At 45.5% G+C, this 14,363-nt stretch overlaps 1 protein-coding gene across 1 annotated transcript in view; it reads right to left on the reverse strand.

The window, feature by feature from the left end:
• The window catches only part of SNTG2 (syntrophin gamma 2), a 1,181,343-nt gene that overhangs the window by 314,230 nt on the left and 852,750 nt on the right, over window positions 1-14,363 (reverse strand). The window contains exon 11 of the mRNA XM_085609593.1: window positions 2,764-2,835. Coding sequence (XP_085465719.1) covers window positions 2,764-2,835 — 72 coding nt within the window. The remainder of the gene's footprint in view (window positions 1-2,763; window positions 2,836-14,363) is intronic.

A 14,363-nucleotide genomic window follows, 5' to 3' on the forward strand; every position in this document is an offset into this window, starting at 1 on the left:
GTGGATGGGGAAGGAAACCGTGTAGAGCTATGCCAGAACCATAGCTTATGCAACACATGTGTAGGTTCAAGGTTGAGGGAGCATTTTCTGTCTCTGAGACTCTGAACAGAAGACCAGCTATCTAGCCCTTGGAATCACTCTAGTTGTCTTGGGTGCTGGTGATAAAAATAAGCTCAAGCAGCAGGGCACGACTATAATGGTTCAAGGAAGGCTCCAGGCAGCAAAGCAGTCCTTCCAGGTGCAGTAAGCATTCTTGTAGAGTACACATCAGGCCACAACAGCAAACAGTCCTCTGAGAGTCCTCCAGGTCCAAAAAGTGAACTGAAGAGTGTGTTTGAAAGTCCCTTGTTTATACATGGTGCCTTCTTTGAAGTGGGAGAAATTTCTAAAGAGCTCTCTTTAAAGTGCTTGAAGTTTCCTGACTCCACTGGCCTGGCTCCAATCTTGCTGCATGAACAATGGAGGGATGACAAGCCCTTTTTGTGAGTGCAGAGCATAGCCCATTCAGTTGCAAGTGGAGCTGTTTCCCGCTCTGCTCCTCTGCCATCTTGCCAGTTCATTGCCTATCCAGGCACACTTAATCCCTCTATTTTGTGGCTGTACAGGGATGCATTTTAGCCCTACTTTTATTCATCTTATATATTAACCAGAAAAATAAAGCTTTTGCCAGGCCCAAACCTTCACTTTTTAAATGTATAGATCATCCCTAAGGAAGTCACTGGACAACCCAGAGGGCAGGCTGTACTGTATTTAAGATTTACATGTACTGGTGGTGAAAAACTCTCAAAGTAATTGTTCAGTAGAGCAAGACACATCTCTCGAATAGGATAACATTGGCATTACCTTATTACATTTTATAAGTGTAATTCTCGATGGTTAAGTAAAAGAGTTTTCAAGTTTGGAGTCTCTAGAATCACAATTTAAAATCCAAATTTAAGATTGAGTTGGATTTTAAATTGCAATTCTGAAAATGACACTTTTAGAAAGTTGTCATTTTCTTACTTTAGCCATTTGGTGCCTGCTGCCTGTCTCTGATAACATGTCTGGGATAGATGACAGTAGGGCTTTGACCCTTCCCCTTAGACGGCCACACACAATAGGAGCTTAGGTGTGACTTGATGGGCCATCCTGGCAGGATGGGAGGGAGGAGCTGGACCCAGCCTCACTTACACCTGAATAGGCTGTGTCCTGCCCCCATTCAAAGGGCTGCATATATCCCCTGTAGTGAGTCTGGAGCCAGGGCAGGAAGGTAGGGCCTCTGTGCACTTCAACAACATTTCTTTGAAGTCTGTGCACTTCAAAAGCACAAGTAGGTATAAGTATATCTCTGGACCTGTGAAGGACTGCTACTCTGTTGGACTGGTGTTTTGCTGGACTTCTGCTTTCCTATGCTGCCTTGTTGCCTGCTATTCCCCCTGCCTGTGTGAAAAAGACTGGGTCTGCATTACTTAAACCCAGAGTTACTCCATGGGCTAGCTGGCTGACCTCCTGATCTGAAGTCTCAGTCACATAAAAGACTTCCAACCACCCTGCAACTGCACCTGGACTCTGACATCTGTAAAAAAGGGAGTGGCATCTAGCGTTCTCTATACCAGTGTCTACTTCACCTGAGGTCACCTGCCACAATTCACAAGGTGGAAGCTGTCCCAGCCTTATGTTAGGTGTCAGTAAATGATAAATGGTTTACAACCACAATTGTTATCACAAACAACTGCTGCATTGCATTCCAAATTGCAAACATGTCACATTTCCTCCTATTTGCAGTTCATAAAAAATGTCGAAATACAATTTTGCCAATCAAAAATACTTTTCCAACTCGCAAAATGGCTTTTGTGCATTTCAACTCACTGTTTTGCAGTAGCAAAGCCTGAGATGTTGTGAATCACGTGATTTGCAACCGCAAAGGAAAGTTTAAGTGTGAGACCCAAAAGTTTATCTTGATGTTTTGTGACCTCACTGAGAGGGATTTACAACTCTTCTAATTTGAATTACTTTTCATCCTATCAGTAATATAGTTTTCTGTCTCCTTGAGTCAGCTATTTTTGAGGTGTCAAGATCATTTTCTTACAAACAGCTTTCAGGGGCCTATTTTGCTATCTTGTCCTTTTTAGGACATTGTTGAGCAATGCTACATGCACCAATTACCTCTTGTTTTCTGTACCTTTTATTTACTTCATCTGCGCGTTTGTGTCAATCTAGTGATGTCTGGCAATGTAAATTACTTTAAAAACTAAGGCTAGGGGTGCTGTACACCTTAAGAATGAGTGAGTAAATGTTTCAGAGCATATTGTATCCATAGTGTAGTGCACAGCATGTTGTATCCATAGTGTAGTGCACACACAGTGCTGTGTCAAAGAAAGGGTGAACGATGTGAGAACCTGAACCTTGGTTTTACACATCTTTTCATGCCTATGGATGGTTCTTCTCTAAACACTTGCAAGAGCTACATCTGTAAGTAGTGTGCATAGTGCACGTACATCAACATTTTAATTAAAATAATCCATTCGTTTTAAAATAGTAATATAGTTGTTCTTTCTATGATAATGAATAAGATGCTCTCAAAAATGTCCAATATATTCTGCAGATCTGTGTTTGTAAGTACAATTATGTGAAGTCTTTTTTTACGCATTTAAAAGGATACTCTGGAACAATATCAGGGTACCTGGGAAGAATTCAAATGCAATGCTGTCTTTTTGAAATGTGAAGCTTAAAAAATGTTTTATAATGGCTAAAAAATCATGAAGTGACTAACTCCATACGTACCTTATGAACCTTAAAAAGAACCTCACAGAGGTTATAGATTTTTTCAGCGCGCACCCAGTCCAAAGTGCTTACCTGTGAAATATAGAAAGTACAATTCATTAGAATTCATTGCAATTGATTTCTTATTTCAATTTCAAAGATTTTCATGCAACAAGGCGCCTGTGAAGTGTTGCTACCGCTTCTTACATTCATGAGCTAGGTGACAGTTCATCTAAAGATGAGGCGACAGGGCCCGGGGCTCAGAGAGAGTTATCTCAGAGGATCAATGGCTATGTTCCAGCTCAGGCTCCTGATCCCCAGGGTCCCCAGGGTCCCTTGGAGCTGAGAGAAATGCTGCAGTAGAATACTTACCCTTTACCTTAATGCAAGCTCTTGATTTCAAGCAGACGATATGCTACTTGACATACATTTTTACATGACTTGATGCAGCCCATCATGGTTCTGATGTACCGAGATATACTGTCCCTTAACAGGAAACGACTTCACAGTAAACAGATGTTCAAAGGGAAGCGTGACATGCAGAGTGATGGGAAGGAGGAAGTAGTTTCCCATGTACGAGTGTGGTCCCAACAGAGCTTTAAGTGGGCCTGGTCCCTCTGGGTCTTAGACTCGGTAAGAATTAAAAATGGGCATTAAAACAGGGCTTTTTCGGACTCTGTATTCATATCCTTAACTGTACAAGAAAAAAACATTGATCAATTTATGAACGCGTGTAAAAAAACGTTAAAATGATCTATGTCTATCCTGTCTACGTTTCACATGCCTTACTTAATTTTTTTTACATCACGTATGAGATTTTTTTCTTTTAGGATGTTGTGTGTGTATTTTTTTCTCGTGTAGAGTATTGCTCTTGAATAGTGTATAGTTTGAACTTAGTCGCATCCGCAGCATGATTCTAAGTAAATATTTGGGTACGGGGAAATGGCCATTACAATGCAGGCTGAACCACTTGTGCTGTTTCACCGCAAGCAGAACAAAGCTTGCCTAAACAATGCATCCGCATTCACCACACAAATGAGTGATTTAGGCAGACAGCAGTGTAGATGTCCAGATGGGCGAAGAGACACAACCGGGTAAGGGGGCTGGAGCGGCCTTTTGAGGGGTATTTTTTTAGGTGTGGTGGCTGCTTTTAGGATAGGACCAGGGTTGAAGGCCTCAAGGCAGGTAGTTTTCAGGGCTTTAGGCCTCAGGGTAGGGGGAAGTGAAAGGGGTAGTTTTAAGGGCAGGGCTCAGTTTTAGGGCTCAGAGCAGGGGGGCATGGGTCAGCGTAGGTTTTGGCATGTGGCAGGGTTTAAGGCCTCAAGGCGAGGGGAGGGGAATTAGTAGTTTTAAGGCAGGATGAGGTAGGTTTTAGGGCTCAGAGTGGGTGGAGTCAGGGTAGTTTTTTGGGGCAGCGACCAAGTGTTAGGGCTTTGAGTGAGGGGTGAGGGTAGTTGTAATGGCTGGGGCAGGGTTAATTACAGGGTTGAGGTATCAGGTTTTAGTGCGCAGGGCAGGTGGGCAGGTGGGCTAGGATATGCAATATCCCTTTAGCAAACATGCCCTTAGTACTAAATTAGTTATAAAGGCATATGTGGTAAAGGCGTGCGTGGTAAAGATGCAGTCATAGTTCAGACCGTAATGTTTTGGCATGCATGGTTTTGGCATGTGTGGCTGTATCATGCCACTCCCTTAATTATGTGAATCACACCTCTTTTACAGACCAACCACTTTTTTCATCCAACTGGGTCTCACACCGTTTGTTCATTATGAAGAGGTAACCCACATAAATCTTATGTGCTACCATCAACTAGGAAAGATGCATTTAAGAAAATATAAAGAAAATATTGATATGTTCCGCTGCATTTATTTTGCAAATTTTTGAACTGAGAAAATAGAGGATGGCAAACTGTCCTAAAGGTCTAACTAGAGCACAATCAATCAATCAATCAATAATGGCATTTGTAAAGCGCACTACATACCCGCGAGGGTCTCAAGGTGCTGGGGTGGGGGAAGCTGCTACTGTTTGAAGAGCCAGGTCTTGAGAAGTTTTCTGAAGTTCAGAAGGTCTTCGGTCTGCCATAGGTGGATGGGGAGGGTGTTTCATGTCTTGGCGGCAAGGTGGGAGAATGATCTGCCGCCAGCGGTCACTCTTCGGATGTGGGGGATGTTGGCGAGGGCGAGGTCTGCAGAGCGGAGCTGGCGGGTGGGGGTGTAGAGGCTGAGTCAGCTGTTGAGGTACGTTGGTCCGGTGTTGTGGAGTGCCTTGTGTGCTTGGGTGAGGAAATTGAAGGTTATCCTCTTGTTGACATGGAGCCAGTGTAGGTCTCTCAGGTGGGGTGTGAAGTGGCTGCAGCGAGGGATATCGAGGATCACGCGTGCGGAGGTGTTCTGGATGCGTTGAAGCCGTTTCAGGAGTTTGGCCTGGTCTCCTGCGTAGAGTGTGTTTCCGTAGTCCAGTCTACTGCTGACTAGGGCCTGGGTGACCGTCCTTCTTGTTTTGGTGGGGAGCCACTTGAAGATCCTGCGAAGCATGCGGTTGGTGTTGTAGCAGGAGGAGGAGACGGCTTTGACCTGCTTCGTCATGGAGAGGGTAGAGTCGAGGATGACCCCTAAGTTGCGTGCGTGGTTGGTGGGAGTTGGGGGTGTTCCTAGTGCAGTCGGCCACCAGGAGTCGTCCCAGACCGAGGGGGTGGTTCCAAGAATGAGGACCTCCGTCTTGTCCGACTTCAGCTTCAGTCGGCTGATTCTCATCCAGTCGGTGACGGCATTCTTTCCTTCATGGAGGTTGGTTTTGGCGGTGTGGGGGTCCTTGGTGAGGGAGAGGATCAGCTGGGTGTCATCGGCGTAGGAGATGATGTTGAGGTTGTGCTGTCGTGCGATATGAGCGAGTGGTGACATGTAGACGTTGAACAACGTTGGGCTGAGGGATGAGCCTTGGGGTACGCCGCAGATGATCTCGGTGGCTTCGGAGCAGAAGGGGGGGAGGCGGGCGCTCTGTGTTCTGCTGGAGAGGTAGGAGGAGGTCCAGTCCAGGGCTTTCTCTTGGATTCTGGCATCGTAGAGGCGTGTTCGTAGTGTGCAGTGGCAGACCGTGTCGAAGGCGGCTGACAGGTCCAGGAGGATGAAGGCCGCGGTTTCTCAGTTGTCTAGCAGGGACCTGATGTCATCGGTGGCGGCGATGAGGGCAGTTTCGGTGCTGTGGTTGCTTTTTTTTATTTTATTTTTTTATTTTTATTTGCCAGTAAAAAAAAAAGGGAAAAATTACAATAGGCATTACAAAATGGCATCCATCCCCCCACCCCCCCCCCCAAAAAAAAAGGCTTGCATACGGTTATGAGAAAAGAAAAAAACACAGAAAACAGGAAAAGGAAAAGATAATAAAAAGAAAAGAAAAGAGAAAAAAAAAACGGGAGAAGGGGAGAAGCACATACATTATCCTGACTGTACAAGCCATAGACTCATTTTTTCCCAAAGCTCTAATCCCTTCTTCCGTCCCCTTCTTCCCTTCTTTGCATATATAGCGATTTCTAAGTAATATATGGCAATAAAACGGGCTAACCAATGTGAGAACGATGGCGGCTCCGGATCTAACCAGGAGGAAGCCACACAAAGCCTCCAGACAGTCATGGCAATGAAAATTAAGCCATCTCTTTTCAGCTGGGAGGACTCGTTCTGTGTTCCTAGCAAGATAATGGTAGGATTCAATATTATGGGCTGAGTTGTAACTTCTCTTAAGAATTCCTGTATTCTGTTTAAAGTGATGGAGAGTTTTAAACATGTAGCGAAAATATGGATAGAGTTGACCCTGTATTCCGCACATCTTGGACAAAGGGTGCCTTGGCCAGAACCCCACTTAGCGATCTTACTAGGGGTGAGATATAAAAAAAAAATAGTTTTAAAGTGTTGCGACTGTAGTTTAGCTGAAATTAGAATGTTCTGTGAAAGGGAAAGTGAATTAAAAAAAAGTGGTATTAGGAGTGTCAGTTTTGCTGGACCATTTATCAGCTATGTTCTGTAGGTCGTCGGGGGTCTGTCTATTTATTATGTTTTATAATAAGCCGATTCGTGGCAAAACTGGCTTGCGTAGGATGTTAAGTATGTCAGTTTCCCTGAAGCCAGAGGGCCCACCTGCCTTCCTAGACAAAAAGTCTGATACACCGTAGTATTTAAAAGCGTCTTCGTATTTAAGTTTAAACCTAATCAGTAGCTCCGAAAAAGGGACCATCCCTTCACAGGTAACGAGGTCTCCTACTTTCAGTATGCCGGCCTTGTGCCAATCTGAAAAGTAAGCCCTACCGAATATAGCAGGTAGGCTGCCATTATTTAGTGTAGGAGTGTAGAAGTTAAATCTACCCAACCCAAAAATGTTACGGATGCTGCGAAAGGTTTTAAAAGAGTTTAGTAGTGTTTTAAACCTCACCCTTTTTTAGTATCCGTAGGTGGTCTCCCGAAGTAGGCAGCCCCAGGACTGTTCACCCAGCAGTAGCTGAAAAGGCATGGGGAGGCCTATGGTCTGGAGGGGTGGAGCCTCTTTTAGCAGTTCTGTGCTGTATTGTAGGACCGAGGCCCAATAGTAGAGTGTAATATTGGGAAAGGACCAACCCCCTCACTCCTTTGGTAGACAAAGCTGTCTTAGTGCCCTCCTGGGTTGGGAGTAAGCCCAAATGAACTGTGTGAAAATTTGTTGAAATTTTAACAAGTTTGATTTGCTGCACTCCAGGGGTATTGTACGGAAGAAGTACAAGAGTTTGGGAAAGTATGTCATTTTTATGACATTACATCTGCCTACAAGGGTTAAATGTAAATTGTTAATTAGTTTCAGGGCCTTTTTTGTGTGTAGTGCCAAAGGGACTAGGTTGTCAGTGACAATTTCATCTAAATTTGATGAAATAGAGACTCCCAAGTATTTAGCTTTAGAGACAACTCGAAAGTCAGTCCATAAAACTTGGCTGTTTATTATTATTTGGGTTTTGTTTTGGTTCAGAGCGTAGCCAGAAAGCCTCCCAAATTTTAGCGCCTCGTTTTCAAGAGCCACTATGGTGTTTGAGGGGTCAGGTGAAATGATGGCCAGGTCATCGGCATAAGCCATGATCTTAATACAGCTGCCTTGAAGGTTAACTGGAAGGATCTCATTATTCCTCTCTATTTGTTTGATAAAGGGGTCAAGATAAAGGGCAAACAGCAGTGGGGAGCATGGACAGCCTTGCCTGGTACCCCGGGAGATCTTAAGCTGTCTGGTTAGTTGCCCATTAACTGAGACACAAGCTGTTGGTTTAACATAGAGGGCTTGTACTGCCTGCGTGATCTTAGGTCCAAATCCCATTCTCTTTATGACTGCCCACAGAAATCGCCAGAAGACCCGATCAAAGGCTTTCTCAGCATCCAAGAGTGTAAGAGACATCGGGTCTCCGGCAGCCTGTGCGGCGTCAAAAAGAGTAATAGCCCTTCTGACATGTTCAGTTGTCCCTTTATTTGGGATAAACCCGTGCTGCCACTCTGAAACCAACGATTCAACCATAGAAGAGATTCTATTAGCTAGTGTTTTGGAGAAGATTTTTGAGTCGCAGTTAATGAGCGTTATTGGTCGATATGAGCTCATCTCTATTGGAGATTTATCCTTCTTTGGGAAGATACCTAGTCTAGCCATGGACCAGGATGCTGGTGGTAAGGTTCCATTAAATGTAGAAGTTATTACTTCTGTAAAGATTGTCTTAATCTGTGGAGCAAAGAACTTATAAAATTCTACTGGAATACCGTCTGGCCCAGTGGCTTTCCCGTCAGACAAACTGTTAAGGGACTCCAATATCTCATCCCATGTGGGGGTTGTATCTAGTCTATTCATGTCTTCTAAGGGAAGAGATCTGAGGTTGACCTCACTAAGGTAATTGGTGGTCTCGAGGGCAATTAGGTCACTGCGGCCACAGATCTCTTCAGTATAAAGCTTGAAATAAAAATCCTGAAATCCGTTTCGGATATGATCTGTGTTGTTAGTCTCAACCCCTGATGTGAGTTTGATTGTATGAATCTCGTTGTAGGAGACCTGTTGCCTAGTCCTGACAGCCAAATGGTGTCCAATGTTGTCACTACACTCATAGTTTTTCTCCCGGGTACTTGCCCATTTTGCAGCGGCCTTTTCTGCAAAAATTGCCCCAATTTCGGCTCTGGCCAGCAGTACCTCCTTCTGGACTGTCTCGATGTTTTGTCCGGTCTGGATGTGGTGAGTCAGCTTAGTTTCAGCCACCCTGAGTTTTCCTTGTAGGTTGTTTATCACCGCTTTCTCTTTTTTGTTTTTGCGTATTGAGAAACCCAGGGTTTCGCCCCTTCCCAAACTGTCATAAGAGGGGCAGAACCAACATTGAATTTCAGAAATTCCTCTATCCACCCTTGCATATGTGTTTGGTACAGCCGATCCTGGAGTAGAGCTTTTTCAAAGGTCCAGGTGGAGACCGCTTTAGCTTTCCCTAGGCCTGTAATATTGATGATAAGGGGATTATGATTGGACATAAAACGTGGGGCCAATTCAATAGTACAATTATTAATGATCGAGGATGAAAGGAAAAAATAATCTAGCCTAACAAGGGTGTGGTGCGGAGCAGAGTAAAAAGTATGCCCTGGCAAAGAGGGGTTTAGGCTTGCCCAGCAGTCTCTGAGACCATGTACCTGTGCAGGGTCTATCAAAGCCTGATATACCTGTGGTTTCCTGCCCTTGTATTTCCAGTGACTGACGCTGTCCCAGTTGGAGGGTAGATGCAAGTTCAAATCGCCACAAAGGACAATAGGGATGGGCTAGTGTGCCAATTCCCCGGAGACCGAATTTATAACTCCTGGATCGTCTAAATTGCTCCCGTAAATTGAGCAAAGGGTAAAAGGGGGGTTATTTGAAACGTGGCACTCAGTGATCACCCATCTGCCTAAGGGGTCAGCCTTGACCCTGGGTGAAAAGATAGAGAGTTTTCTTTCAGCCAAAATACCCACTCCCTTGTTTTTTGAACACTGCGTAGTGGCCCCTAAGACTTGAAAGCCCATTGAATCTAGTAAATATCCCTGAGAGCCCTCAATATGAGTTTCCTGAATACAATTGATATCCCCCCCCAAAGAGCGAAGCCCCAGCGCAACGTTCTGTCTTTTTGAGCGGTCGTTTAGCCCACAAATATTAACAGAGACAATTCTTTGAGGGTTTAACTTAGCCATTTCTTAAAGAAAAAAAAGAAGCCAACAAATAATAATAGCGCTATAAGTTCCTGATGTCTTATCTCATGCCATAGCAAGTATATCTTAGATATGCATGTATATGTACATAAAAAATTTAAAAAACACATAATGAATTTATCTGTGCAAAACTTTTCTCTTGTAGTGCCTTTCCCACCCCACCCCCCACCCCTCCCTTCTTCGAGCAATCAGGCAGTGCCTGAATGATGGAAATCAGCTTGAGCTCCGACTGCCGGCCACGCCGGACTGATATATTCTAGGACTCTAGATTATAGGTTCAGCCGCATGCCCTTTTCTCTTAATGATCTTCAATAGTAACGTAATAAAGTGAAGTGATGTAATAACAGCCTAGAGAGAAGGGAAAAAAAAAAACACACAGTGGAGAATAAGGCGAAATAGCCAATTAGGGTAACAAAAAGGAAAGAAAAAAAGAAATGATGCCAGGAACAAAAAGAAGAAGAATAGAAAAGTTCATTTTAAGTCATTTTAAGTCTGACTTTTTTCCTAAGCCCTATTGAGCAAGTGTCATTTGTTCTTGCCTTTCAATTCCTCCAAATACTCCCCTGCCTTAATCTCAGAGAGAAAAACCTTAGTGCTCCCGTTTAGTATTACTTTAAGCCTTGAGGGAACCATGAGAAACACTTCAGCCCCCAGCTGTTGAAAAGGGGAGATTAGTTGCCTCATACGCCATCTTCGTTCAACAGTCTGGTGGCAAAAGTCTGGTTTAGCAAAAAATGTTACTCCATTAGCACCCTTCTTGGAGTTAAAGCGGGACTGTTCATAAATCATCTGCCTAAGATGAAAGTTTCCAAAGTAAACGAGGAACAATCTAGGCTGACCTCCTGACGGTTGGCACCGCTATGTTGTCGCTTTTGATAGAAGGGGAATCGGTGTGCCCTCTGGACTTCATAGTCCCAATCCCAGCCTGGATGATCTGGAAAGGAGTCTCTTAGTAGTTGAACTATGAAGCGCCGGGGGTCATCCCCCTCCATCCCCTCCGGAATACCAAGAAAGCGGAGGTTGTTCCGGCGCTGGCGATTTTCCTGGTCCTCCACCTTTGTCATCAAGTCCATCAAACATGCGGTATTAGACGCTCCCTGCTCCTTGGTGATCACAGCGTCAGTTTCCAGGTGATCAATTCGTGTTTCTGCCATAGAAACCCGCTCATTTATGTCTACACAGGTTTTGTTCAGACGCCTTAGCCCACCCTGCAATTTTTTGGCAGCATTCTTGGCGATTCGATTGTCCGCCCGAACTTCCTCGTGGAACTCCTTGATGGAAGTCAAGATAGAAGCTAAAGAAGGTTCAGCCGTTTCAGCATGTAGGCTCTTGGAACTACCCCACTGAGTAGAGTTTAGATCGTCTTCATCTAGGGGGTATGATACCTGAGAGTCGGAGTAATCCCATTTTAGATGACTACGACGCCTGTTTTTACTGGTGGCCTTTTTTCTGGCGCTGTACTGTGCCTGTAGTTTGAAGTGAGTTGTCACTGTCCTCGCACTAGCTTCTCCAGAGACATCTTCGTTAGAAGAGTTTGGGGTGCTGTCTGCTACAGAGTAGAAATCTTCCTCCCGCTTCAGGAGTCCAGGGAGTCTGGGAACCAGGGGGTACCGACAGGTTTTGGATTACTTTGTAAATCCCTGCTCCAAGGTCGGGATCGGAAATAAGCCGAGGGGCCTCTGGGTTGTTCTTGCTGAGTATATTTCCAGATTCCTGTGTCTGTTGGAGGGGCTGTGGCAAAGAAATGTTATTGTCCATGAGTAGTGGTGGCAGCACTGGGACAGAGGAAGACCCAGGGTGTCGTCGGTGTTGGTTGAGACTTCGAGAGAGTTCCTGTGGACAATGGCGATTCCTCCTCCTACTTCATTAGTGCGGTCCCTGAGGGTGACCTTATAGCCTTCCAGGATGGCTATGACGATGTCAGGTGCCGAGGAGGGGTTCAGCCAGGTCTCCGTCAGGAAGGCGATGTCTGGGGTGTTGGAGTCCAGTAGCTCCCAGAGTTCCACGGCATGTTTGCGTGCGGAGCGGGTGTTGAGAAGGATGCATCTGAGGTGGTTGGGTTCTTTGGTAGGTGGGTTGCAGTGCGGATGCTGGTGAAGCTGCAGTTCCGGCAGGAGAAGGGTCCTTGGGTGCGCCTTGGGGCGGCCAGGCAGCAGGTGCGTGATCATCCGGCGTTGAGTGCGTGGAGGGTGCTGGAGTCGTAGCGGAGACGGGCGTGTAGCATTCACGGGGGCCAGGGGTCCTGGCGCTGGGCACGGTGCAGACGGGCTTGCCTTAGGCCACCATATATGTGGAGGAGGGAGAGAGGAGCAGCTGGGAGGCGGGAGATGGGAGGGAGGGGTAGCGAATGGGCAGTGAGGGGGCGGGGCCACAGGGGATGCAGCGGCAGGAACAGGAGCGGTGGACGGCATGGGGGTAAGGGCACAGAATCAAGGGGCACAGAAAAAAACGGGGTACAGATCAGGGGGTATCGAGAAAAAAACGGGGCACAGATCAGGGGGCATACAGAAAAAAAACGGGGCACAGATCAGGGGGCACACAGAAAAAAACGGGACACAGATCAGGGGGCACACAGAAAAAACAGGGCACAGATCAGGGGGCACACAGAAAAAAACAGGGCACAGATCAAGGGGGCACAGAGAGAAAAAGGGACACAGATCAGGGGGCACAGAGAGAAAACGGGGCACAGATCAAGGGGGCACAGAACTTACCTCAGCAGCGGCAGCTGGGTCAGGGACAGGATGCACAGGCGGTGCTGTGCGGAGAGGGAGCGACCTGCCTACATGGTTAAGGGTCGCTCACCTCACCGCGCAGCGGCCGCCATATATGGGGAGGAGGGAGCTTCATGGCTGTACACAACAGTTACGGGATGAATGTGACATTCCTTAGAATGATGCCTAGCACTAGGATGCTGCACCCACATCCTTTTTTATTGAAGCAGTGTTTAATGAAGTTAATACATGAATTACTCTGAGCACATCATACCTTCTCTGGGGATTGTAAAAGCAAGTTTCAAATCCATCAGCTTTTTACAGAGAGCATTACCATCATTATCACATTCTTCATCCCTCTACTCACTAACTGCAGTGGTGAGACCCCGCCTCACTTCAGGCACCCTTTGCATACAACCTTCCTTTTTTAGGTCGTGCCTAGCAGCATGCATGCGCTGCTCTGTGAGGCATGGTGTATTCAGTACATAAGCTTCAAGCCAGCCCATCAATGTCATTGGTTGTTCCGCGTGCCTTTCTAAATTCCTTACTTTTGAATTGTAAATCATGCCCATTTGTCCCTCCTTTTGGTCTGTCGTACCTTCCCATAGTGACTGGCCCTGTTACAGGGCTTATTTCGCTTCTGTCCATTTCAGTTAATTTCATATACTATTTTTTCCGATTGACTGTCTCTTGCTCTGGAAATGTTGCAAACGTGAGCAGATATCCAGTGTTACTGCTTTACCTTCCCATCCACCATTTCTCTGTGTGTTCTCCCCTTTGCACCTTAGCTTTCACTTATGATCTACAGAGTCTGGGTCACTGAAGACGGTGTTGAGCAGTCACAAAGTTAGAATATTAGAAATTTGACTTTACTCGCTTGCTCCCTTTCACTAATTATTTTTGTTTTTAGCATAAATGATGTTTCACTCGTTCAGAGCTCTGTTGCTCCATTTCTGTAAACAGGGCTGTAAATCTTGATCTTTATCTGGTCACAAATGCGACAGTTGTATCTCTGTTTCGAGTGATAATTCCGCTTTCTTCAACCTCTAGGCATTCATGCAATGGCATGCCTGTTCCCAGTGGTAATTCCTTATTCTTAGTCCTTTGGCCAATGCTGCAAGCTGCTTCTCTGGTCTCAGAGGCAATTCCTCATTCTTTGTCCTCTAAATAGTGATTCTTCCCTGGTCCTAGTGGCAATTCCTAATTTTTAGTCTTCTAGTCAGTACTGCTAGCTGCTTCTCTGGTCCCATTGGTAATTCCTCATTCTTTGTCCTCTAGACAGAGTTGCAGTTGCTTCTCTGATCCCAGTCATATTTCTTCATTCTAAGTCTTCTAGACAGTGCTGTAGCTGCTTCTCTGGTCCCAATGGTAATTCCTTATTCTTAGTCCTCTAGGCAGTGCTGCTAGCTGTTTCTCTGGTCCCATCAATCAATAATTCCTCATTCTAAGTTCTGTAGATAGTGCTGCTAGCTGTTTCTCTGGTCTCGTCATGTTCTTAGTCGTCTAGGCAGTGCTGCTAGCTGTTTCTTTGGTCCCATCAATATTTCTTCATTCTAAGTCCTCTAGACACTGCTGATAGCTGTTTCTCTGGTCCCGTCGTAATTACATTTTCTTAGTCGTTTAGGCAGTGCTGCTAACTGCTTCTCTGGTCTCATAAAAAATTCCTCATTCTAAGTCCTCTACACAATGCTGCTAGCT

The sequence above is a fragment of the Triturus cristatus genome, chromosome 6 (assembly GCF_964204655.1).
Source record: "Triturus cristatus chromosome 6, aTriCri1.1, whole genome shotgun sequence".
Taxonomy (NCBI): domain Eukaryota; kingdom Metazoa; phylum Chordata; class Amphibia; order Caudata; family Salamandridae; genus Triturus; species Triturus cristatus.